Here is a 26,944-nt window from a genome sequence, read left to right as displayed (position 1 = left end):
TACACTACAAAAGTACAGAATCAATCACAGACACTATCATTCTCCATGTACTAGTTACCTAGGAGCAGAATACTCATACTGTGTTCCATATAGAATGCAAGGCAATGTGCTGTGCTTATATTTATGGGTAAATACAGCTGGCAAAGCATCTATTGATTCATATGTAATGCTTACAGTCCACACAATCATAAACTGAATAATACTTCGCACAACTATATTTAAAAAAAAAAAAAAAGTTTGTATGTAATTGTGAGTAAAGAATATGACATCATGCTTAAAATGTGAATACCCAATACTTAAATCCACATAAAAGACATGTCAATAACTCAATCTGAAAAGACAAAATTAGAAGATATGAACTTAATTTTTCCCTGAGGTTACATAAACTGTTACCATTGCTTGCATACAATGGAGGCAGCCATTTTGTGGCTTGAGCCAATATTTAGCAGAATACAGCCAATCAATCCACTAGGAGCTTGTGACATCACCAAAACACTAGACAGATGCACTAGCTCTTATGAAGTTAGTAGGCTGCACTCAAGAATTGTTTCTCAGCTGACAAAATGGCTGCTTCAACTGTGTTAAGTGAATGCTTACACCTTAAATAAACAGTGCATGTATTACATGAAAGTAAATGGTAATTTTATTATATAAATCCTAAAACACAAGACTACAGACTTAATAGATACTGGACACCTACAGTAACTTGTGATCTACCTGAACCACACTGAAACATATCCTGTAAGAAAATTAGCATGTGCAGAAAAACACTACCACCACTAGATTGTAAAAAAGATTAAAATAGACCACTCTACTAAAGCCATACATAAACTAGGAGTATAAACAAACGATAGTGGTGAGCAAATCACATGCTGGACACATACACTGTGATAATAACCAATTTGTAGATACTGACCTGTGTATACTTATTCCATTCTAAACTACATTACTTGAAAACACTTTAAAGGAAACCTTTAATTGGAAATTTAAAAAAAGTTTCACTTATATTACGGTGTCTTAACAACTATAGAATTAAAATAGTTTTTAGTACTTGAGCACCAAGATCTATTTTAGTTGCATGTTATTGCCACTTGTCTACTTATGCAATAGTGGGCAGTTGATAAGTCAAATACTGTTTCCCGCCATAACCTTATAATCAAAGTTTTTTTTTAGAATATGATTTCCTCTACCCATTTCCCCCCAAGGTTGCAAAACCAAACAAGCATATCTATACTTCACTATATACACAGTCATTTCTGATCACAGCTTATGTCATCTGCACTGCATAACATTTATAATAGCTTGATGAGACAACAAGACGACTCCGAGATCATTATAATTACAATGTCATTATGATTTATAGTCAGACTGGTGGTTTATATCTTTGGACAATGCACCAAGTAACCGCAGTATGACTGTTGCCACACCTGCAATTGGGAAAAGGACTACTGAACAACACCTGATCTGTGGCCATTTGCCAATGCATGCAGGTCCTAAACAGATACCAGTGAAATACTAGCCTATTAGCTCTCCTGTACACTACCGAGATAATCGTAAATGGAAAGTAATGCAAGTGAACCGCTGACAAGGTCATGATCCACTGATCCCTATACAACGGTCAATATGAACAGCAATGTCATACACTGTACAAAGAGAACTCGGGAAGTTGTCTGTTTTCCTGCTTTTCTTCTGTACTGCATAATTGGGGTGTCGTACGGTATGCGGGCATACTGACAGCGTGGCGAGTGCAAAAGAGCCCCTTGCGGGCTCGCTGCGCTCGCCACGCTGCGGGCATGGTGGCACGCTACACGCGCCACACTATTTTATTCTCCCTCCAGGGGGGTCGTGGACCCCCACGAGGGAGAATAGTTGTCGGTATGCCGGGTGTCGGGATTCCGGCGCCGGTATACTGTGCGCCGGTATCCCGACATTCGGCATACAGAAGACCACCCCATAATTGAGTGTAATCTGTATGGGTAGCATATTATAGGGATCAGTGGGTAACCATTTTGCATGCGGTTCGTATGACTTGCATTCAACTTTGAACATAACCAAGTACATCATTCAAAACTGCTCATCTGGACACTCCATTAAGTGTACACAATATATACAAATTACATGGCTTAGCTCATTTAGGGCTGTCCTAAAAAACAAAACTGGAGCTGGAAAAAAAACAAACAAACGTTGTCTCCATCTCACTAAATGTTAAACATGACTGGTTTATTGCCACTTAGCAAACCCTGAGAAAGATTTAAGCAGCAGCAGGTGCGCTAACATCCAGCTGCTAATATTCTAAGTCGAATTTGTAAATGAAAATGAATTCCACTAAACAACCTAACACAATTATATTACAAATTCAGTACAAACTTTTCTAATAAACCTGAAATTTTACACAGGGTGGCACAACATATACCACAGTAGTTACAGCACGTTTAATTGTCCATATACTATACTTCAATACTAAATATGTACTATATGTATAATAGTAGAAAGCACTTTGCACAAGCAGGAAACTACATACAAAATATAAAAATTTAACTAAATACTTCCTTCCAAAAATAATGAACCTACCAACTTAAATTTTATATAGATCTAAAAAAAACACATGTAATACGCTTTAGATAATAGAGAAGATATACAATGATATTTTTGGCAGATGAAAGATACTTTTAAGCAGTGAGTTGCTTTGATTGACACATAAAATATACCCTCATAAATATATGTATCCATTTTATTCCCCGTCAGGTATGAAAAGACCTCCAAACCTGTTAATGGAAAAGTAAAAAAGAAAAACAAAACCGCCCGACAGCCACTTGAGGAATTGGTATTCCACTTAAGGAATAAAATAAACTTTTTGCAGCAATAAAACATTGGCCAAAACTAGAAAGGTAGATTTGTCTGCAGTTCGGCGAAGTAAATAAATTAGCAAATGCTCAATTACCTGCATAATTAAAACACTCCCCCCCCCCCCCCCCCCCCCTCCCCTTCCCTCCAATCTGTGAAGTCCTTCCCAGTCTCTTAAAGCACCAAGCAGGTGACTGCCTCTCTGGTCTGGGAATGAGTGTCCTGAACTGCAATGGATTTGACACAACGTTGCAGAGAGGCTCTGCTGCCGAGAGACTTCAGGAGGATTATGGGTATGTCAGTGTTATTATATTATCTACAGTGCCTAATCGGACCTAAAACTACAATTTTAGCTTTGAGTGCAGTTATTCTTTAAATTGTCCATGGAAACACAGATATGGCAGCCTATAAGGACATTTTAGGTCAAAAACTGTCCACAAATTACTGTGTGCTAATCAATATCTGTATGGGATGGATTATTTGCAGATTTACTGATCTGCCAGTGTGTCCAGTAATCAGTAGACAGTACTAACCGATCTGTGCCCAAATTGCATTTACTTGTGTATGGGCAGATTTAAATGATGTAAATCTTGGTAAGAAAACCAAATAATGTAGTTATTGATTTAAGACCAAAAATAGCTGAAGGGTTTACTGTAAATCTCAACATTATTTTTTTAAAATAGGATTTGTTTTGACCTACTGCAATCACATTACATTAGAGGTTTCATGTTTAGAAAAGAATTCCTTGATCCAATTACATTACAGATCAAACTTTAAAAGATCTGTTTTAAGAACAAGAGTGCTTTATGTGCTAAAGGGAGCTGGTGTAGACTGTTGAACACTAGAGGATTACTGATCATTGGCTCTATCCAGACTTTCTATGACTCTTGTAAGACGAATATTTAATAGTCTTATTTGATTGTCTAGATGGTCGATCTTTTCTTCTAGGTTGTTGTTGCTGCTGTTCCTCCTCCAGTAAATTCCGACAGGCCCGGTCATAAAATAAATTGCTACCACAAAACAAAGAGGTAGCATAGCATGTTCCGGTTCACCTTCATATTTCTGCAGGATATAAATGCAGGACAGTGCAAACAGGGAGACTCTGACCAGCCAGAAGAACCGTCCAAAGACAACATGCAAAATGTAGAAAAAAAATCCCAGGAAAAGAGAAGCAAACCAATAGGCCAGCAGAACAGCCACCACCAACATGAGTGCCCTGGTGGGGTTACTGGCAACTGCTGTTGGATTAAAGTAGTGAGTGAGGTTCGATGCTGGAAAACAAAATGAGTATTGTAAGTTAATTGCAAAATGTACAGTATAAATCTATATATTTTTATTTAGAATATATTTATACATTTACAAACATTGCAATTTTAAAAAGCATGTAACACAATCATTGCTGTTTTTTAGATCTTCATTATGCTGCAGCAGGTCATCCTTGATGAATAAAATTAAGTAGACAAGCTCAACTGTACACCATTACTATACAGTGGTTTGCAAAAACATTCAACAAGTAAGCTCTCACAAGTAGGGCCCTCTTCCCCCATGTGCTTATCCTTTTCTTACTTTACTAATCTTCTACTGCACCAAATCTGGTGGTTTCTTTCATCCTGATACTTATGTCAGTGTCATCTGCTGATGTAGCTATGTTTATTTACCCTGTACTTGTCCTATAGTGTCTTCAAGTGTAGTCACTATTTGCCTGTTTTGATTATTTCTTTATGTACTCTTTAATTGGGCGCTGCAGAACCCTTGTGGCGCCATATACAGGTTGAGTATCCCTTATCCAAAATGCTTGAGACCAGAGGTATTTTGGATATGGGATTTTTCCGTATTTTGGAATAATTGCATACCATAATGAGATATCATGGTGATAGGACCCAAGTCTAAGCACAGAATGCATTTATGTTACATATACACCTTATACACACAGCTTAAAGGTCATTTTAGCCAATATTTTTTATAACTTTGTGCATTAAACAAAATGTGTGTACATTCACACAATTCATTTATGTTTCATATACACCTTATGCACACAGCCTGAAGGTCATTTAATACAATATTTTTAATAACTTTGTGTATTAAACAAGGTTTGTGTACATTGAGCCATCAAAAAACAAAAGTTTCACTATCCCACTCTCACTCAAAAAAGTCCGTATTTCGGAATATTCCGTATTTCGGATATTTGGATATGGGATACTCAACCTGTAAAGGATAATAATAATATATATATATATATATATATATATATATATATATATATATATATATATATATATATATATATATATATATGTCAGATTTGATTATATTTCAATTGACACAGATCGTTCCACACTAATAGGCTCTTAAAGTTTCAAATTCAGAATGTGTTACTAAACCGACAGCAGCATCCAGTCTTAAGAATCCCAACAGCGAGTCCACTCGCCACGCATCTTGCCTGAACCCGGTGGCCCGCAGCACTCGCCATAGGCTCTATTCCCACTCGGTTGTTGGCGTGGACCCACAGACCAAGTGGGAATACTGGGCGGGTGTCAGGATTCAGTTTGTTGGTAAATAGCCAGCTGTCGGGATTCGGTGTAGGTCTCTTGATTGCATGTCCGTGTAACACAACTTCAGACACTTTGGGGGAATTGAATTAAGCCCATTCAATTTTTGTGTGTGTGTGTGTGTATATATTATATATATATATATATATATATATATATATATATATATATATATATATATATATATATATATATATATATATATATATATATATATATATATATATATATATATATTTATTATATTATATATACTTTTGACCAATGTTTTTTTTTTTTGGACAATTCGAATAAAGACCCTTTTTTTTCAAGCAAAAATTAACACTACACTAACAGTTGATGTTAAGTGATATACTCTTATTTTAAGGAAGTTTTGGTATGCATTTATCTATAATTTCATTCACAGATCCTAACCTGTGATGGGTCTCGATTTCAATAATATTTCAGCAATACACACATAAAATAAAAAATAAAAAAAATGATTGAGGCATTAACTACACATTGTGTGTCCTTGTTTTCTCCATGTGACAATGACATACATTTGGAGGATTTCGGTGTGAGAGGAGGAGGAGAAAAATAAGAATTTACTTACCGATAATTCTATTTCTCGTAGTCCGTAGTGGATGCTGGGGACTCCGTAAGGACCATGGGGAATAGCGGCTCCGCAGGAGACTGGGCACATCTAAAGAAAGCTTTAGGACTATCTGGTGTGCACTGGCTCCTCCCCCTATGACCCTCCTCCAAGCCTCAGTTAGGATACTGTGCCCGGACGAGCGTACACAATAAGGAAGGATCTTGAATCCCGGGTAAGACTCATACCAGCCACACCAATCATACCGTACAACTTGTGATCTGAACCCAGTTAACAGCATGATAACAGAGGAGCCTCTAGAAAAGATGGCTCACTACAGCAATAACCCGATTTTTTTGGTAACAATAACTATGTACCAGTATTGCAGACAATCCGCACTTGGGATGGGCGCCCAGCATCCACTACGGACTACGAGAAATAGAATTATCGGTGAGTAAATTCTTATTTTCTCTAACGTCCTAAGTGGATGCTGGGGACTCCGTAAGGACCATGGGGATTATACCAAAGCTCCCAAACGGGCGGGAGAGTGCGGATGACTCTGCAGCACCAAATGAGAGAACTCCAGGTCCTCCTCAGCCAGGGTATCAATTTTGTAGAATTTTACAAACGTATTTGCTCCTGACCAAGTAGCTGCTCGGCAAAGTTGTAAAGCCGAGACCCCTCGGGCAGCCGCCCAAGATGAGCCCACCTTCCTTGTGGAGTGGGCATTTACAGATTTTTGGCTGTGGCAGGCCTGCCACAGAATGTGCAAGCTGAATTGTACTACAAATCCAACGAGCAATAGTCTGCTTAGAAGCAGGAGCACCCAGCTTGTTGGGTGCATACAGGATAAACAGCGAGTCAGTTTTCCTGACTCCAGCCGTCCTGGAAACATATATTTTCAGGGCCCTGACAACGTCTAGCAACTTGGAGTCCTCCAAGTCCCTAGTAGCCGCAGGCACCACAATAGGTTGGTTCAGGTGAAACGCTGAAACCACCTTAGGGAGAAACTGAGGACGAGTCCTCAATTCCGCCCTGTCCGAATGGAAAATCAGATAAGGGCTTTTACAGGATAAAGCCGCCAATTCTGACACGCGCCTGGCCCAGGCCAGGGCCAACAGCATGACCACTTTCCATGTGAGATATTTTAACTCCACAGATTTAAGTGGTTCAAATCAATGTGACTTTTGGAACCCAAAAACTACATTGAGATCCCAAAGTGCCACTGGAGGCACAAAAGGAGGCTGTATATGCAGTACCCCTTTTACAAACGTCTGAACTTCAGGGACTGAAGCTAGTTCTTTTTGGAAGAAAATTGACAGGGCCGAAATTTGAACCTTAATGGACCCCAATTTCAGGCCCATAGACACTCCTGTTTGCAGGAAATGTAGGAATCGACCCAGTTGAATTTCCTCCGTCGGGCCTTACTGGCCTCGCACCACGCAACATATTTTCGCCAAATGCGGTGATAAGGTTTTGCGGTTACATCCTTCCTGGCTTTGATCAGGCTAGGGATGACTTCATCCGGAATGCCTTTTTTCCTTCAGGATCCGGCGTTCAACCGCCATGCCGTCAAAAGCAGCCGCGGTAAGTCTTGGAACAGACAGGGTCCTTGCTGGAGCAGGTCCCTTCTTAGAGGTAGAGGCCACGGATCCTCCGTGAGCATCTCTTGAAGTTCTGGTTACCAAGTCCTTCTTGGGCAATCCGGAGCCACGAATATAGTGCTTACTCCTCTCCATCTTATCAATCTCAGTACCTTGGGTATGAGAGGCAGAGGAGGGAACACATACACTGACTGGTACACCCACGGTGTTACCAGAGCGTCTACAGCTATTGCCTGAGGGTCCCTTGACCTGGCGCAATACCTGTCGAGTTTTTCCCAACGGTTTATAATCATGTGGAAGACTTCTGGGTGAAGTCCCCACTCTCCCGGGTGGAGGTCGTGCTGAGGAAGTCTGCTTCCCAGTTGTCCACTCCCGGAATGAATACTGCTGACAGTGCTATCACATGATTTTTCGCCCAGCGAAGAATCCTTGCAGCTTCTGCCATTGCCCTCCTGCTTCTTGTGCCACCCTGTCTGTTTACGTGGGTGACTGCCGTGATGTTGTCCGACTGGATCAACACCGGCTGACCTTGAAGCAGAGGTCTTGCTAAGCTTAGAGCATTGTAAATGGCCCTTAGCTTCAGGATATTTATGTGAAGTGATGTCTCCAGGCTTGACCATAAGCCCTGGATATTCCTTCCCTGTGCGACTGCTCCCCAGCCTCGCAGGCTGGCATCCGTGGTCACGAGGACCCAGTCCTGAATGCCGAATCTGCGGCCCTCTAGAAGATGAGCACTCTGCAACCACCACAGGAGGGACACCCTTGTCCTTGGTGACAGGGTTATCCGCTGATGCATCTGAAGATGCGACCCGGACCATTTGTCCAGCAGGTCCCACTGGAAAGTTCTTGCGTGGAATCTGCCGAATGGGATTGCTTCGTAGGAAGCCACCATTTTACCCAGAACCCTTGTGCATTGATGCACTGAGATTTGGCTTGGTTTTAGGAGGTTCCTGACTAGCTCGGATAACTCCCTGGCTTTCTCCTCCGGGAGAAACACCTTTTTCTGGACTGTGTCCAGGATCATCCCTAGGAACAGAAGACAAGTCGTCGGAACCAGCTGCGATTTTGGAATATTGAGAATCCAATCGTGCTGCAGCAACACTACCGGAGATAGTGCTACACCGACCTCCAACTGTTCCCTGGATCTTACCCTTATCAGGGAATCGTCCAAGTAAGGGATAACTAAAATTCCCTTCCGTCGAAGGAATATCATCATTTCGGCCATTACCTTGGTAAAGACCCGGGGTGCCGTGGACCATCCATACGGCAGCGTCTGAACTGATAGTGACAGTTCTGTACCATAAATCTGAGGTACCCTTGATGAGAAGGGTAAATTTTGACATGAAGGTAAGCATCCTTGATGTCCCGAGACATCATGTAGTCCCCTTCTTCCAGGTTCGCAATCACTGCTCTGAGTGACTCAATCTTGAATTTGAACCGCTGTATGTAAGTGTTCAAAGATTTTAGATTTAGAATCGGTCTCACCGAGCCGTCCGGCTTCGGTACCACAACAGTGTGGAATAATACCCCGTTCCCTGTTGCAGGAGGGGTACCTTGATTATCACCTGCTGGGAATACAGCTTGTGAATGGCTTCCAAAACGGTCTCCCTGTCAGAAGGTGACATCGGTAAAGCCGACTTTAGGAAACGGCGAGGGGGAGACGTCTCGAATTCTAATTTGTACCCCTGAGATATCACCTGAAGGATCCAGGGGTCTACTTGCGAGTGAGCCCACTGCGCGCTGAAATTCATTGAGACGGGCCCCCCACCGTGCCTGATTCTGCTTGTAAAACCCCAGCATCATACTGAGGGCTTGGCAGAGGCGGGAGAGGGTTTCTGTTCCTGGGAACTGGCTGATTTCTGCAGCCTTTTTCCTCTCCCTCTGTCACGGGGCAGAAATGAGGAACCTTTTGCCCGCTTGTCCACGAAAAGATTGCGCCTGATAATACGGCATCTTCTCATGTTGAGAGGCGACCTGGGGTACAAACGTGGATTTCCCAGCTGTTGCCGTGGTCACCAGGTCTGAAAGACCGACCCCAAATTACTCCTCCCTTTAATAAGGCTATACTTCCAAATGCCGTTTGGAATACGCATCACCTGACCACTGACGTGTCCATAACCTTCTACTGGTAGAAATGGACAACGCACTTAGACTTGATGCCAGTCGGCAAATATTCCGCTGTGCATCACGCATATATAGAAATGCATCTTTTAAATGCTCTATAGGCAAAAATATACTGTCCCTATCTAGGGTATCAATATTTTTAGTCAGGGAATCCGACCACACCAACCCAGCACTGCACATCCAGGCTGAGGCGATTGCTGGTCGCAGTATAACACCAGTATGTGTGTAAATACATTTTAGGATACCCTCCTGCTTTCTATCAGCAGGATCCTTAAGGGCGGCCATCTCAGGAGAGGGTAGAGCCCTTACAAGCGTGTGAGCGCTTTATCCACCCTAGGGGGTGTTTCCCAACGCACCCTAACCTCTGGCGGGAAAGGACATAATGCCAATAACATTTTAGAAATTATCAGTTGTTATCGGGGGAAAACCACGCATCATCACACACCTCATTTAATTTCTCAGATTCAGGAAAACTACAGGTAGTTTTTCCTCACCGAACATAATACCCCTTTTTGGTGGTACTCATATTATCAGAAATGTGTAAAACATTTTTCATTGCCTCAATCATGTAACGTGTGGCCCTACTGGAAGTCACATTTGTCTCTTCACCGTCGACACTGGAGTCAGTATCCGTGTCGGCGTCTATATCTGCCATCTGAGGTAACGGGCGCTTTAGAGCCCCTGACGGCCTATGAGACGTCTGGACAGGCCCAAGCTGAGTAGCCGGCTGTCTCATGTCAACCACTGTCTTTTATACAGAGCTGACACTGTCACGTAATTCCTTCCAACAGTTCATCCACTCAGGTGTCGACCCCCTAGGGGGTGACATCACTATTACAGGCAATCTGCTCCGTCTCCACATCATTTTTCTCCTCATACATGTCGACACAAACGTACCGACATACAGCACACACACAGGGAATGCTCTGATAGAGGACAGGACCCCACTAGCCCTTTGGGGAGACAGAGGGAGAGTTTGCCAGCACACACCAGAGCGCTATATATATATACAGGGATAACCTTATATAAGTGTTTTTCCCCTTGTAGCTGCTGTATCTTTAATACTGCGCGTAATTAGTGCCCCCCCTCTCTTTTTTAACCCTTTCTGTAGCGTAGTGACTGCAGGGGAGAGACAGGGAGCTTCCCTCCAACGGAGCTGTGAGGGAAAATGGCGCCAGTGTGCTGAGGAGATAGGCTCCGCCCCCTTATCGGCGGCCTTATCTCCCGTTTTTCTATGTATTCTGGCAGGGGTTAAATGCATCCATATAGCCCAGGAGCTATATGCGATGCATTTTTTGCCATCCAAGGTGTTTTTTATTGCGTCTCAGGGCGCCCCCCCCCAGCGCCCTGCACCCTCAGTGACCGGAGTGTGAAGTGTGCTGAGAGCAATGGCGCACAGCTGCAGTGCTGTGCGCTACCTTGTTGAAGACAGGACGTCTTCTGCCGCCGATTTTCCGGACCTCTTCTGCCTTCTGGCTCTGTAAGGGGGCCGGCGGCGCGGCTCTGGGACCCATCCAGGCTGGGCCTGTGATCGTCCCTCTGGAGCTAATGTCCAGTAGCCTAAGAAGCCCAATCCACTCTGCACGCAGGTGAGTTCGCTTCTTCTCCCCTTAGTCCCTCGATGCAGTGAGCCTGTTGCCAGCAGGTCTCACTGAAAATAAAAAACCTAAACTAAAACTTTCACTAAGAAGCTCAGGAGAGCCCCTAGTGTGCACCCTTCTCGTTCGGGCACAAAGATCTAACTGAGGCTTGGAGGAGGGTCATAGGGGGAGGAGCCAGTGCACACCAGATAGGCCTAAAGCTTTCTTTAGATGTGCCCAGTCTCCTGCGGAGCCGCTATTCCCCATGGTCCTTACGGAGTCCCCAGCATCCACTTAGGACGTTAGAGAAATAGGATTTTAAATACCTACCGGTAAATCCTTTTCTCGTAGCCCATAAGGGATATTGGGGACAGATTAGTACGATGGGGTATAGACGGGTCCAAAAGACCTTGTGAACTTTAACTTTCTTCAACTGGGTGTGCTGGCTTCTCCCCTCTATGGCTCCTCCTACAGGTCAGTTATTAGGTAAAACAGTGCCCGAAGGAGAATTACATACTTGAGAGAAGGACTAAGAGAAAAGGATTCCCCGGTAGGTATTTAACATCCTATTTTCTCTAGCATCCATAAGGGATATTAGGGACAGATTAGTACGATGGGGATGTCCCAAAACTTCCAGAACAGGCGGGAACGTGCGGAGACATCTGCAGCACCACCTGCCCAAAATGGGTATCCTCTTTGGCCAGGGTATCAAAATTTCCTCCGACCAGGTAGCAGCTCGGCACAGTTGGAGGGTCGAGACTCCACGGGCAGCAGCCCAGGAAAACCCCACCGATCTCGTCAAGTGGGCCTTCAGAGACTGTGGAGCAGGTAAGGCTGTCGACACATAGTCCTGTTGGATAGTAAGCCGAATCCAACGAGCAATAGACTGCTTTGAAGCAGGGCAACCCTTTTACTGCGCATCATAGAGCATGAACAAGGAATCAGTCTTTCTGATCCAAGCCGTACTCTTTGCATAGATCTTCAAGACTCACACAGCATCCAATGCCACCAGAGGGGCAGAAGTGCCAGAACAGTACGGAATCACAATTTGTTGATTCAAGTGAAACGCGGAGACCACCTTCGCCAGAAACTGCTGTCTAGTCCTGAGCTCTGCTCTGTTCTCATAAAAGACCAAGTAGGGACTTTTACATGATAATGCCCCTAATTCTGAGACACGTCTAGCAGAAGCCAGGGCCAGTAACATCAGTCTTCCACGTGAGGTACTTATCTTCTACCGTCAGAGGTTCAAACCAGGAGGACTGTAGAAAGCTTAATACCACATTCAAATCCCAAGGTGCCATAGGCGGCACTACGGAGGTTGTATGTGAAGGTCTGAACTTCTGGCAGGAGAGCCAACTTCTTCTGGAAGAAAACGGAAAGAGCTGAAATCTGGACCTTAAGGGATCCAAGACGTAAGCCTTTATCCACTGCCATCTGCAGGAAACTAAGGAATCTCCCCAAGTGGAATTCCGCAGATGGACATGTGCGTTCCTCGCACCAAGAGACATATCTCCGCCAGATATAATTACAGTGTTTTGACGTCATAGGTTTAGTGGCTTGCACCATAGTGGCAATGACCTTTTTGGAAAGCCCTTTGTGAGCTAGGATGTTCCGCTTAACTTCCATGCCGTCAAACGAAGCTGCCGCAAGTCCAGGTAGACGAACGGTCCTACCTGAAGATCTCTTCTTAGCAGCAAAGGCCAAGGGTCCTCTACAGACATGTTCAGAAGAGCCGTGTAACACGCTCTTCGGGGCAATCAAGATTGCCGGCACTCCTTGATGCCTGATCCTCTCGAGTACCCTGGGGAACAACGGAATCGGAGGAAAAAGGTAGACCAGCTGCTAAGGCCAAAGCGTTGCCAGCGCATCCACTGCGCTCGCCAGACGGTCTCTGGTTCATGAGCAATAACAATGAAGCTTCTTGTTGAGGCGAGAAGCCATCATGTCGATCTGTGGGCAGCCCCACCGGTCGATGATCTGTTGAAACACCTGAGGGTATATTCCCTACTCCCCTGTGTGGAGATTGTGGCGACTGAGGAAATCAGCTTCCCAGTTGTCCACCCCCGGAATGAAGAGTGCGGACAGTGCTCTTGCATTTCTTTCTGCCCAGAAGAGTATTCTTGACACTTCTCGCATGCAGGGTCTGCTTTTCGCTCCTCCTTGTCAATTGATGTACGCCACAGCCATGGCGTTGTCCGACTGAACCTGGATCGCCCAATCCCGGAGTAGAGGGGAGGCCTGAATCAGAGCATTGTAGATGGCTCGAAATTCCAGGATGCTGATCAGAAGGAGGGCCTCTTGGGCAGACCACCTGCCCTGGAACTGCGCTCCCTGGGTGACAGCTCCCCATCCTCTCATCCGTCGTGAGTAGGATCCAATCCTGAATCCCAAAGCATCGACCTTCCAGCAGGTTGGAAGACTGTAGCCACCACAGGAGTGAAATCCTGGCCTGCGGTGACAGCCGAATGATCCGGTGCATCTGAAGATGTGAACCAGACCATTTGTTCAGGATATCCAATTGGAACAGTCTGACATGAAACCTACTGAACTGTATCGGCTCGTACGAGGCCACCATCTTTCCCAACAATTTTATGCAAAAATGAATGGATGCTCGAGCAGGTCGAAGAACCATGCGAACCACTTCTTGAAGTGCTCTCACTCTTTCCTCTGGGAGGAACACTTTCTGTGCTACAGTATCCAGGAGCATCCCTAGAAACAGGAGCCGCTGATACGGCTCCAGGTGGGACTTCTGCAGATTGACTATACACCCATGGTGAGACAGAAGTTGGATAGTGCGAGCTATATCGAGCAATAGAAGCTCCCTGGAACTCGCTTTTATCAGGAGATCATCCAGGTATGGAATTACGTTGACCCCCTGGACCCTGAGCTGAAACATCATTTCCGCCATCACCTTCGTGAACACCCTCGAAGCTGTAGACAGGCCGAAGGGTACCGCCTGAAACTGGTAGTGATCGTTCAGTAGGGCGAACCACAGATAGGCCGGATGAGGAAACCAAATTGGGATATGGAGGCAAGTGTCCTTGATATCCAGGGACACTAGGAATTCCTGTTGCTCCAGGCATGCGATCACAGCTCTCAAAGATTCCATCTTGAATTTGAAAACCTTCAAGTAAGGATTCAAGGACTTCAGATTCAGAATGGGTCTCACAGACCCGTCTGGTTTTGGTACTACGAACAGACTGGAATAGTAACCCTGTCCTCGTTGTTGTAGGGGTACTGGAACAATGAAATGGGACTGAACCAACTTGCTTATGGCCAGTAGTAGCATACCACGCCCTTTTTCCAAAGCTGGTAAGCCCGATTTGAAAAATCGTTGGGGGAGGAGCACCGTCGAACTCCAGCTTGTAACCTTGAGAGATAAGGTCCCTTACCCAAGCATCTTGGCAGGAACCATCCCAGATGGATAATGACATTGTCATTATCCAGATGGATAATGACATAACCGAGCTCCCACCACGACATTCCATCAGGGTGGGTGGGCACCGTCATGCTGAAGTCTTTACGGAAGCAGAACTGGTGCTCTGGTCCTGAGATCCAGCAACGGCTGTTTTCTTAGGTTTACCTCTGGAGCCTCTAGCTGCGTTGGTGGCCCCCCTGGCCCTAGATCGAAATCTGGAGGACTGAAGGGACTGAGTAGACGGTCCCGGGTAAGTACATCTAGCAGGCGGAGCCACCGAAGGGAGAAACATGGATTTCCCAGCAGTGGCTTTGGAAATCCATGCGTTTAATTCACCTCCAAAAAGCCATTATCTGGATTTTTCCAGGCTATTTTAAATAAATCCTCCAATTCCTTGGAGTCAGGAAGTGTGACTGTCAGTTTGTCCTGTGGAAGGAAAAAGGACTGCTGATTATTAGTATCCTCCAGGGGGAGCTTTAACACATCCCGAATAGCCAATATGAGGGGTTCAAGACCCTGTATAGTGGTGGAATCCCCACTTATGGGGTCCACATCATCCTGTATATCATCATCAGTATCCGATAGTAGTACAGGTACAGCACATTTTTGTGCACCTGTAGTAGACGTGGGGGGATGTTTAGCAGCTAGATTTGCCACTGCTTGTTGCAGTTCCTGAGTTTTATTGGCATTTGCAGTGAGTTGAGATGACATATAAGACATCATAGTTTTGATAGCCCCTAGCCAGGAGGGCTCTGGACTCTCCCCCACATTGTTATCAGCATTTTGTGATGACTGACTACACTGCTCACATGACATTGAGCCAGATGAGATAGGAGAGAATCTAGCATTACATACACTGCATAACTTTTGTTTTACCATTGTGAAGAAGAAAAACAGGTATAATATACATACAACACAGCCTGAAATGCAATACAAGCCTGACCTATTGCATGCGAGAGGAGACACAGGAGAGGGGACACCAGCGCACCCAACGCTGCACAGCCCCAGTGAGGCTGTCAGCATTTTACATATACAGAACTAACAGTGAGACTGTCTTATGAAAATTCCCTCAGAGGAATGATATTTGTGCACAATATAGCGGCTCTCCGCCTCTACACCGGGTACCAGTGTGACCGTTATGGAGGAGCTGTGTGAGGCTGCTGCTGCTTATGCAGAAGAAGGCGCCAAAATGCCGCTGAGCCCGCTCTGATGTAGCTCCGCCCCCCGCTATGGCATTGGAGCTACTGTGTAATATTTTACATTTACTGTGTAAGTTTCTTCACTACACCCACCACCATAGCAATGCATGCTAATATGGACGAGATTGTCCATATTGGCATGCATGTATAAGAAACCTGGCACCAACGATGAACGAGCGCGGGGCCGCGCATGGTTCATCGTTGGTGCCTACACTCTGAAGGATATGAACGATATCTCGTTCATCAATGAATGAGATCGTTCATATCTTTCAATGATATCGCCTAATGTGTAGGGTCTATACTGTATTAAAATATATTGTTTTCCTATTAGGAAGATTTTTATGGGGATCCCAACATTCCAATGTAGTGCCATCCTTAAAGATCACCCATATTCTGAAGTAAAAGTGCGCTTCACTGTACTATTTATAGTGGGAATAAATGATGCTTGGTGAACCTCTGGCTGGAATCTAAAACTATTTTGGAATTTTGGTTTGTCACTTTTTCAATTACTGCATAACAAAAGATATATCAATAATTATATAATTGATATTGTTGTTTACAGCAGGAGCAAGCGACTTGTGGCACTCCAGCTGCTATGGACCTACAAATCCCATCATGCCCTGCCACCGGAGTTCTCTTAGCCAGGCTGGGATGTGTAGTTCCACAGCAGCTGGATGCCTACCCCTGGTCTATAGAATGGGTAGCCAGAGATCACAATGCTGTGCAAGGCTCTTGGGCAGACACAATAATCTTATTTATGCAGCAATAATTGAAGAACATTACACTATATTTAATAATGCCATTTTATGACAGAATCCATTTAAGACCATTTCCTATTCCCCATTTGCATCTATATGAGCTACCAAGTATTGAACTTGCCTTGTGTCAGTTCCTAATTAATTAGTGGTAGGATAAAATCACATTTTTTAATTTGCCAACTCATTATCTAGACTATGGGAGGAAAGGAAAGGAAAAAAGGAAAGGAAAAAAAGGAAAGGAAAAAAGGAAAGGAAAGGAAAAAAGGAAAGGAAAGGAAAAAAGGAAAGGAAGTTAGAAACGCAACTACTACTCACCATCCATTCCAAGTACATCCAAGAGATCAGTCCATATTCTCCATAGTGTGTCAACCAAGACATCTACTCCATACACAAACCTCTCTGTCAGTCGTGAAAAGAACTATGAATGGAAACAAGCAATCAGTACGTCACTTAAAATGATACAGGCTGACATTTTTGCTCTCTATCTGCACAAGACATGAACAGTAATACTAAAATGTTGGTATCGCATATCAATAACGCCCCAAAGGTTCAAATAGCCCAACATTGGAAGCCACAGGAACCCTCCTTTTCTGCCCTTAATACTTTCCATGCCTGCCATGTGCCATATGGAATTTTTATCTTCATGATAAGACAACCTAAATTCTATACAATTTCGCCATCCACTGAGGGTATAGGCACCCTCTTACTCCTTACAGTACATTAGTAATTGGCCAATAATACGTGTGAAAGTGCTTTACAGGACCTTGTTAATATAATATGAGATATACGTCCACTACATGATGTGGATACCATTTGATTTTGTAACACTGTTTTGTTATGTGCCTGTAACCCACTCCCCCTTTTTGGTTACCTATATTCCCATCCTTTCTAGTCAGATTTCAGAAAAAAATAAATATGGAAACAATATTGTCTGGCTTTGAAAGCAATTTCTTGTTATTTTACACGTGCATGTTTACCTAATAGATGTAAACTTTAAAAATGATGCAGGCTCACATTCCTAAGATTAATACACAAGATCTGTGCTCAGGATTTTAACGCTAGAATGGCTATATTCATTGTTTCCTTTACTGCTTCCATTGAAATGACCACTAAACCCACAGTACAAGTTAATCAAGGGCGTAAGCAGTCTACGAAACTGCCATTGTCTCCAGCAAAAATAGGAGGATTAAGGCAGAGAAGAAAGTAAATGTATCAACGATCTGGCTGCATATGGTTTTATTCAGGCAGCCAAGCGATACTGGTAGTTATGGAATTAGTAGCATTGCAGGGTGTTACTTTGACACAGACTGGATATCTGTAAGAGCCTTTAATCTGTCAACAGTTTAGAGGAGAGAATGCCTTTGAGGGCTTGCAGCCATTTTAATGCTTTGGTTTAGGACTCAGTTCTACTTATGCCAATAGCAAACACAATATAAAAAAGGCATTTTGTAACATTAGGAAGTCATTAATGCAAAAGTTCCCTGTTCAGCGTAACCTGCAAATGGCTAGGAACTGCTGTACATATGGCGGTTCCAGTAAAAGGTCAAATAGTTAAATCTTAAATGACTAGAAAAAAAATAATAATATTTTACTTACCGGTAAATCTATTTCTCGTAGTCCGTAGAGGATGCTGGGGACTCCGTAAGGACCATGGGGAATAGACTGGCTCCGCAGGAGATAGGGCACTTTAAGATAGCTTTGGACTCTGGGTGTGCACTGGCTCCTCCCTCTATGCCCCTCCTCCAGACCTCAGTTAGGGAAACTGTGCCCAGAGGAGATGGACAGTACGAGGAAAGATTTTTGTAAATCTAAGGGTGAGATTCATACCAGCCACACCAATCACACCGTATAACTTGTGATAAACTTACCCAGTTAACAGTATGAACAACAATATAGCCACGGTACCACCGAAAACTATAACATAACCCTTATGTAAGCAATAACTATATACAAGTCTTGCAGAAGAAGTCCGCACTTGGGACGGGCGCCCAGCATCCTCTACGGACTACGAAAAATAGATTTACCGGTAAGTAAAATCTTATTTTCTCTAACGTCCTAGAGGATGCTGGGGACTCCGTCAGGACCATGGGGATTATACCAAAGCTCCCAAACGGGCGGGAGAGTGCGGATGACTCTGCAGCACCGATTGAGCAAACAGGAGGTCCTCCTCAGCCAGGGTATCAAACTTATAAAACTTTGCAAAGGTGTTTGTCCCCGACCAAGTAGCTGCTCGGCACAACTGTAATGCCGAGACCCCTCGGGCAGCCGCCCAAGAAGAGCCCACTTTCCTAGTGGAGTGGGCCTTAACCTTGCCGTAGAATGCGCCTGCTGAATCGTGTTACAGATCCAGCGAGCAATAGTCTGCTTTGAAGCAGGAGCGCCAACTTTGTTGGCTGCATACAGAACGAACAAAGCTTCAGTCTTCCTGATTCTAGCCGTTCTGGTCACATAAATCTTCAAAGCCCTGACCACATCCAGGGATTCGGAGTCCTCCAAGTCCATTCTGCACCTTGTTCCGCCTTGGCGGTTTATATGAGCCACTGCCGTGACATTGTCTGACTGAATCAGAACCGGTTTTCTCCGAAGCAATTCCTCAGCTTGACGCAGGGCGTTGTATATGGCCCTCAACTCCAGGACGTTGATGTGGAGACAAGACTCTAGGCTTGACCAGAGACCTTGGAAATTTCTTCCCAGTGTCACTGCTTCCCAGCCTCGGAGGCTTGCGTCCGTGGTCACCAGGACCCAGTCCTGAATGCCGAACCTGCGACCTTCTAGTAGGTGAACACTGTTCAGCCACCACAGGAGAGATACCCTGGTCCTGGGAGACAGTGTGATCTTTTGATGCATTTGTAGATGGGACACGGACCACTTGTCCAAAAGGTCCCATTGAAAGGTCCTCGCATGGAACCTGCCGAAAGGGATGGCCTCGTATGAAGCCACCATCTTCCCCAGAACCCGCGTGCAATGATGCACTGAAACCTTTTTTGGTTTTAATAGGTTCCTGACCATGGCTATGAGTTCCTGAACCTTTTCGATCGGAAGAAAAACCTTTTTCTGGTCTGTGTCTAGAATCAGCCCCAAAAAGGTCAGACGCGTTGTAGGGACTAGCTGGGACTTCGGTATATTGAGAATCCAGCCGTGTAACTGCAACGTCTTCCTGGACAGAGACACGCTGTCCAGCAACCTCTCCCGAGATCTCGCCTTTATGAGGAGATCGTCCAAGTATGGGATAATTGTGACCCCCTGCCTGCGCAAAAGCACCATCATTTCCGCCATTACCTTGGTGAAAATTCTCGGGGCCGTGGAAAGCCCAAACGGCAACGTCTGAAATTGGTAGTGACAGTCCTGCACTGCAAATCTCAGGAACGCCTGATGCGGGGGGGGGAATATCGGAACATGAAGGTAAGCATCCTTTATGTCCAGGGACACCATCCAATCCCCCCCCTCCAGGCTGGTGATGACCGCCCTGAGTGATTCCATTTTGAACTTGAACCTCTTCAAGTACAGGTTCAGAGATTTCAGGTTTAAAATGGGTCTGACCGAACCGTCCGGTTTCGGGACCACAAACAGGGTTGAGTAATATCCCTCTCCTTGCTGGAGATGAGGAACTGTGACAATTACCTGTTGAGTATACAATTTTTGGATTGCTGTCAACACTAGCTCCCTCTCTGACGGGGAAGCCGGCAGAGCCGATTTGAAAAATCGGCGAGGAGGCAAGTCTTCGAATTCCAGCCTGTATCCCTGGGAAACAATCTCTAATGCCCAGGGATCCACCTGCGAGTGAACCCAGACGTGGCTGAAAAATCGAAGACGAGCCCCCACCAGATCTGCCTCCCCCCGGAAAGCCCCAGCGTCATGCGGTGGACTTTGCCGACGCGGGGGAGGACTTCTGCTCTTGGGAACTAGCTGTGTGCAGTTTTTTTCCCCTGCCTTTCCCTCTGGCAACAAAGGATGATCCACGTACCTTCTTGTTTTTATTGGAACGAAAGGACTGCATTTGATAATGAGGTGCCGATCCCGTCTCCAAACAACTCCACCCCCTTGTAAGGCAAGGACTCCATATGCCGCTTTGAATCGGCATCTCTCGTCCACTGTCGGGTCCACAAGAGCCACCTAGCAGAAATAGACATAGCATTTATTCTGGAGCTTAATAAACAAATGTCTCTCTGAGCATCCCTCATATACAAGGCAGCATCTCTGATATGCTCTATGGTCATTTGAATGGTGTCCCTATCTAAGGTGTCAATTTCCGTAGATAAGGAATCTGCCCATGCTACAACCGCACTACAAACCCAGGCCGACGCCATAGCCGGTTCTAGCAATAGTACCGGAATGATTGTAAATGTGCTTTAAGGTAATTTCCTGCCTGCGATCAGCAGGTTCCTTGAGGGAAGCCGTATCCTGAGAAGGCAGTCTTACCTTTTTGGACAAACGTGTCAGCGCCTTGTCAACTTTTGGCGAAGATTCCCAGCGTATCCTATCAGTTTGTGGAAAAGGATACGCCATGAGAATCCTTTTGGGAAATTGTGGTCTCCTATCCGGAGATTCCCAATCCTTTTCGCACAAGTCACTTAATTCAAATGAGGATGGGAAAGTGACCTCAGGCTTTTTCCCTTTATACATGTGTACCCTCGTGTCAGGGACAAGATTTTGCATCTTCATAGTCGACACTAGAGTCAGCATCTGTGTCATCGATCTGGGATATGGTGCGCTTCTGAGACCCCGAAGGACCTGGCGCCCCAGGGACAGGCATGGACTGGCTACCTGACTGATCCTTAGCTTCTGCTTTGTCTAATCTTTTATGCAATAGAGTGACATTTGCATTCAAGACATTCAGCATATCCACCCATTCCGGTGTCGGCGTTACCGACGGCGACCTGACATTCAAGCACTCCCCCTCCACATTAAGCGAGCCTTCCTCGTCAAACATGTCGACACACACACACAGGGAACCCCTTTCTGAAGACAGTATCCCTGTCAAGGCCTTTTGGAGAGACAGAGAGAGAGTGTAAGCCAGCACACACCCCAGCGCAGTAACCCTGGAGACTAACACAAATTGTTTTTCCCCAGCAGCGCTGTATAATATGTAAACCGCCAATTATGTGCCCCCCCCCCCTCTCTTTTAAGCCCCCTTTCACCGTGTGTAAGCAGGGGAGAGTCCGGGGAGCTTCCTCTCAGCAGTGCTGTGGAGAGAAAATGGCGCTGGTGAGTGCTGAGGGAGAAGCCCCGCCCCCTCGGCGGCGGGCTTCTGTCCCGCTCAAACTTAGTGAAATATGGCGGGGGCTCCTTTATATACACATGTACAGAGCCCACCTGTACATGTATATATTCTTTATGCCATGCAAAGGTTTATATTGCCGCCCAGGGCGCGCGCCCCCCCCCCCCTGCGCCCTGCACCCTTACAGGGACCGGAGTATGTGAGGTGTATTGGAGCAATGACGCACAGCTGCAGTGCTGTGCGTTACCTCAGTGAAGCTGAAGGCTTCTGCCGGCTGACGACTTCTGTCTTCTGTACTTCTAGCTCTGTGAGGAGAACGGCGGCGCGGCTCCGGGGGTGGACGCCCAGTAAGAACCTGCGTTCACCCCCTCTGGAGCTAATGGTGTCCAGTAGCCGAGGAAGCAGAGCCTATCTTTGACAAGAAGGTCTGCTCCTCTCTCCTCAGTCCCACGATGCAGGGAGCCTGTTGCCAGCAGTGCTCCCTGTGAAAAAGTAAAATGTAGAAAGAAAAAATCCAAACAAAAATGCTTCTAGGCAGAGAACTCTGGAGAGCTCTCTGCAGTGCACCCATCTTGCTCTGGGCACAGTGTAAAACTGAGGTCTTGAGGAGGGGCATAGAGGGAGGAGCCAGTGCACACCCAGAGTCCAAAGCTTTCTAAAAGTGCCCTATCTCCTGCGGAGCCCGTCTATTCCCCATGGTCCTTACGGAGTCCCCAGCATCCTCTAGGACGTTAGAGAAACTTCCAACTACTTGTCACCAATCAAGTAGCCCGGTTCAATTGGTACAAGTTATCAAGTGATTCAACAAACAGGATACATAATTACCATAATTTAGTCAAATTTGTCCATAATCTATGAGTGTTTGACCATCTTTACAAACTTAACATAGTGGTATGATTATATGTATGAATGGCTATTGTTGTCCTTCATTCTCTCAGAGAGGCCCACTGTTCAAAAGAGAAAAAGAAATATATATATATATATATATATATATATATATATATATATATATATATATATATATATATATATATTTTAGTACAAACCCGGCACTCCCTCTAATGTGACAGCGTGCTCCGGTGCCCTCCTGGAGAAAAGCAACTCCCATAGACTTGACGATAAAGGCGGCGCTCTGGAGACTGTTCAATGCAGTGGAAAGATATCCTTGTTTAAAAAAGAAACAAGGATATCTTTCCACTGCATTGAACCGTCTCCAGAGTGCAGCCTTTATCGTCAAATTAATATAATTATATATATATTTTAATTATTAACTTTTTCACACACAGACACACATAGCTGGGTTCAGAATAACGTCTCATTCGGAAACGGACACAGCACTACAGGTCTGAGTATAAATGATTTATATAGCCACAAGTTCAAAGCACGTATACATACATATCCGGAGTAGCAACATCAGACATGTATGTCATGCATAATAGGTATCCACATGAACATCAGCACTAGCTGGTCCATGATTCTTCATCTTTGCCACTTGCTGTGTCTGTATAGTATTATTCATTATTATTATTCTTTATTTATATGGCGCCACAAGGGTTCCGCAGCGCCCAATTACAGAATACATAAACAAATAATCAAACAGGAAAACAGCAACTTACAGTTGATGACAGTATAGGACAAGTACAGGGTAAATAAACATAGTTACATCAGCAGATGACACTGGAATAAGTATCAGGTGGCAGAAGACTGCTGGATGTGGTGCAGTTGAAGATTATTAAAGTAAGAAAGGATAAGCACATGAGGGAAGAGGGCCCTGCTCGTGAGAGTTTACATTCTAAAGGGGAGGGGTAGACAGACAGGGGTGACACAGATGGGGTACATAGAGAGCGTAGAACAGAGGGTTAGGATGAGATTTGGCTGGGTTTGGTGAAGAAGTGGGTCTTGAGAGATCGTTTGAAGTTTTGTAGAGAGGTGGAGAGTCTGAGGGGGAGAGGTAGGGAATTCCAAAGAAATGGTGCAGCACGTGAAAAATCTTGGAGGTAGGAGTGGGAGGAAGTAATCCGTAGGCAGGAGAGTCGGCGTGCATTAGCAGAGCGAAGAGAACGGGTGGGAGTGTAAAGGGAGATAAGGTCAGAGATGTAGATAGGAGAGGAGTGGGTGAGGGCTTTGTAAGAGAGTGTGAGAAGCTTGAAATGGATTCTGAAAGGGAAGGGGAGCCAGTTAAGGTCTAGTAAGAGAGGAGAGGTGGACGTAGTGCATTTGGTGAGGAAGATGAGCCGGGCAGCAGCATTGAGGATAGATTGGAGTGGAGAGAGGTATTTGTCAGGAATGCCAGTCAGGAGCAGATTACAGTAGTCCAGTCTGGAGATGACCAGTGAGTGGATAGGAGTCTTAGTAGCATCCTGGGTCAGAAAGGGTCTGATCCTGGAAATATTTTTTAGATGAAAATGGCAGGTTTGTGAGAGGTGCTGAATGTGTGGTTTGAAGGAGAGGGAGGAGTCAAGGATTACTCCAAGACAGCGCACTTGGGGGCTAGAGGAGATAGTAGTGCCATCAATAGATAATGAGATTGTAGGAGGTGAGGTTATGCGGGAGGGAGGAAAGATGATCAGCTCTGTCTTAGATATGTTAAGTCTAATAAAGCGCTGGGACATCCAGGAAGAGGTAGCAGAGAGACAGTTGGAGATACGAGTGAGGAGAGCAGGGGAGAGGTCTGGAGAGGAAAGATAGATTTGGGTGTCATCAGCATAGAGATGATATTGGAAACCAAAAGAACTAATGAGCTTACCGAGTTAGAACATATAGAGAGAGAAGAGAAGAGGACCAAGGACAGAACCTTGGGGTACCCCTACAGTTAGTGGAAGTGAGGGGGAGGTGGAGTCATGAGAGGAGACAGAAAGAACGGTCAGAAAGGTAGGAGGACAGCCAAGAGAGGAGAGAGGGCAGTGTCACGCAGACCAATGGAGTGAAGAATTTGCAGTAGGAGAGGATGGTCCACAGTGTCAAAAGCAGCAGAGAGATCAAGTAGAATAAGTATAGAGTAGTGTCCCTTAGATTTAGCAGCATGGAGGTCATTGCATACTTTTGTAAGGGCAGTTTCAGTGGAGTGGAGAGGACGGAAGCCATACTGTAATGGGTCAAGCAGTGAGTGTGAGGAAAGAAAGGAAGTAAGGCGGTTGTAGACAATCCGCTCAAGGAGTTTGGAGGCAAAAGGGAGGAGAGAGATGGGTCGGTAGTTGGAGAGAGTGTTTGGATCAAGTGTAGGTTTTTTAAGAATAGGAGAGATGAGTGCTGCTTGAAGGCAGAGGGGACAGTGCCTGATGAGAGGGACAGATTGAGAAGGTGGGAAAGATGGGAACAAGCAGAAGGAGAGAGGTAGCGGAGGAGGCGGGAGGGGATAGAGTCAAGTGGGGAGGTGGTGAGGGGATAGGAACGAATGAGGGCCATGACTTCCTCTCCAGATGCATGGAAGAAAGATGTCAGAGTAGGTGCGAGGGATGGGGAGGGTTGGTAAGAGATGGGAGAAAGCTGGTTACGGATGGTCTGGTGTGATGTCCTGACGTATGGAGTCAATTTTGGATGTGAAGTAAGTGGCAAAGTCAAGAGCAGAGAGTGAGGATGGGAGACGAGGTGGAGGTGGGCAGAGGAGTGAGTTGAGTGTGGCAAAGAGGCGCCAGGGGTTGGAAGACTGGGAGGAAATGAGGTTCTTGTATATATAGCGCAATTTAAACATGCTTGGGATAGGCATGTGAATATCATTACAAAGAATTAAGGTTCAAATATATATATATATATTTTCATTCATTTATTTTTTATATTTTTTTTTTACACACACACACACACACACACACACACACACACACACACACACACACACACACACACACACACACACACACACGTGTGGGGCAGCACAGTGGCATAGTGATCTCTGAATTACTGCCTCACATCACCGTTGTCATGGCCTGTGTGCAGAGTTTGTATGTTCTCATTTCCATTGGTTTCCTCCACAAACACTCTGGCTTCCTCCCATGTACCAAAAAACTTGATAGGTTAACTGGATTCTGACAAGTTAATTGCTAGTGTGTGGTTGGGCTTATTTAATAGAGAATTTTTATTATAAGCTCCAAGGGGAAAGAACTGATATGAATGGCTGTACAGCGCTTAAAATTGGTGGAGCTATATAAACAATCATACCTGGGGTGGATGGCCTGTGCCCCAGACCTTGATATTGTATTAGGGACCACCAGCAATCAGAGGAGCCTTGGCGGGGCCTGGTGACATGATAACTCATCTTCCTTAAGGCCCATACACACTGGGCGATTCTGAGCTGAAAGCAGCTCACTATTGGTGTGTTGAGCTGCTTTCAGCTCAAAGCCGCCTAGTATGTATGCACAAGTGATGAGCGCTGATGCGCGCTTCCGCTTCATTCCTGGCGGCTGCAGTTCACCTACTGGTATTACCAGTAGATGAACGGCGGGGTGAGCGGCTTTCCATAGCATCCTGCTATGGAAAGCCGTTCATCCCCGCTGACATCGCTGGGCAGGGGGGAAAAGTGCTCAGTGTATGCACTGAGCGCTTTTCAGCCCAGCAATGTCAGCGATCATCGCTGTGCATACACACTGGGCAAAAACGCCCAGTGTGTATGCACCTTTAGGTTGATCACGCTAATTGAACCCACTTTTTTTGCACCAAAAAAAATTATGCATGAAGTAAATGAATGTATACTGAACTCTCAGAGTCAGACAAGATTGATAAAAAAAAATAAAAAATAAAAAAACACAAAGTTCTGGAATCTCCATATTCTGATTGACAAAGGGTCAAAATTTCAAAGTGATTTGTGTATTAGGCATTGAGATAGGATTTTTTTTCCAGATACACCTCAGAAAAAATGGAGCATCAGGAGTGGCATTTCCCAGCAATATTTCAAAACTTTCACCCACTATATCTCAAAAACTGTGAGGCCTAGAGAAGAAAAATGTGACACTGGTTAGCAGCTACATGGTAATATCAAGTGTAAAAAGTATCATGAAAATCTGAGTTGATGGGAGTCATGCCTGGGTGAACGGACATGGAATGACACCATATCAACATTGGACAGTTGGGCCAAATAAAAAAGGC

General features: G+C 45.0%; 1 protein-coding gene across 1 annotated transcript in view; it reads right to left on the bottom strand.

Annotated features, from left to right (window-relative positions):
- Positions 1-3,459: 3,459 nt before the first annotated feature.
- The window catches only part of BRI3BP (BRI3 binding protein), a 40,822-nt gene continuing 17,337 nt past the window's right edge, over positions 3,460-26,944 (bottom strand). Inside the window, exons 2-3 of the mRNA XM_063964599.1 lie at positions 16,963-17,065; positions 3,460-4,115 (exon numbers count right to left, since the gene is read on the bottom strand). Coding sequence (XP_063820669.1) covers positions 3,694-4,115; positions 16,963-17,065 — 525 coding nt within the window. The 3' untranslated portion in view covers positions 3,460-3,693. The remainder of the gene's footprint in view (positions 4,116-16,962; positions 17,066-26,944) is intronic.

The sequence above is a fragment of the Pseudophryne corroboree genome, chromosome 1, assembly GCF_028390025.1.
Source record: "Pseudophryne corroboree isolate aPseCor3 chromosome 1, aPseCor3.hap2, whole genome shotgun sequence".
Taxonomy (NCBI): Eukaryota; Metazoa; Chordata; class Amphibia; order Anura; family Myobatrachidae; genus Pseudophryne; species Pseudophryne corroboree.
Note: the sequence above shows the minus strand (reverse complement) of the source record. Positions and strands in the feature narration are given on the sequence as shown.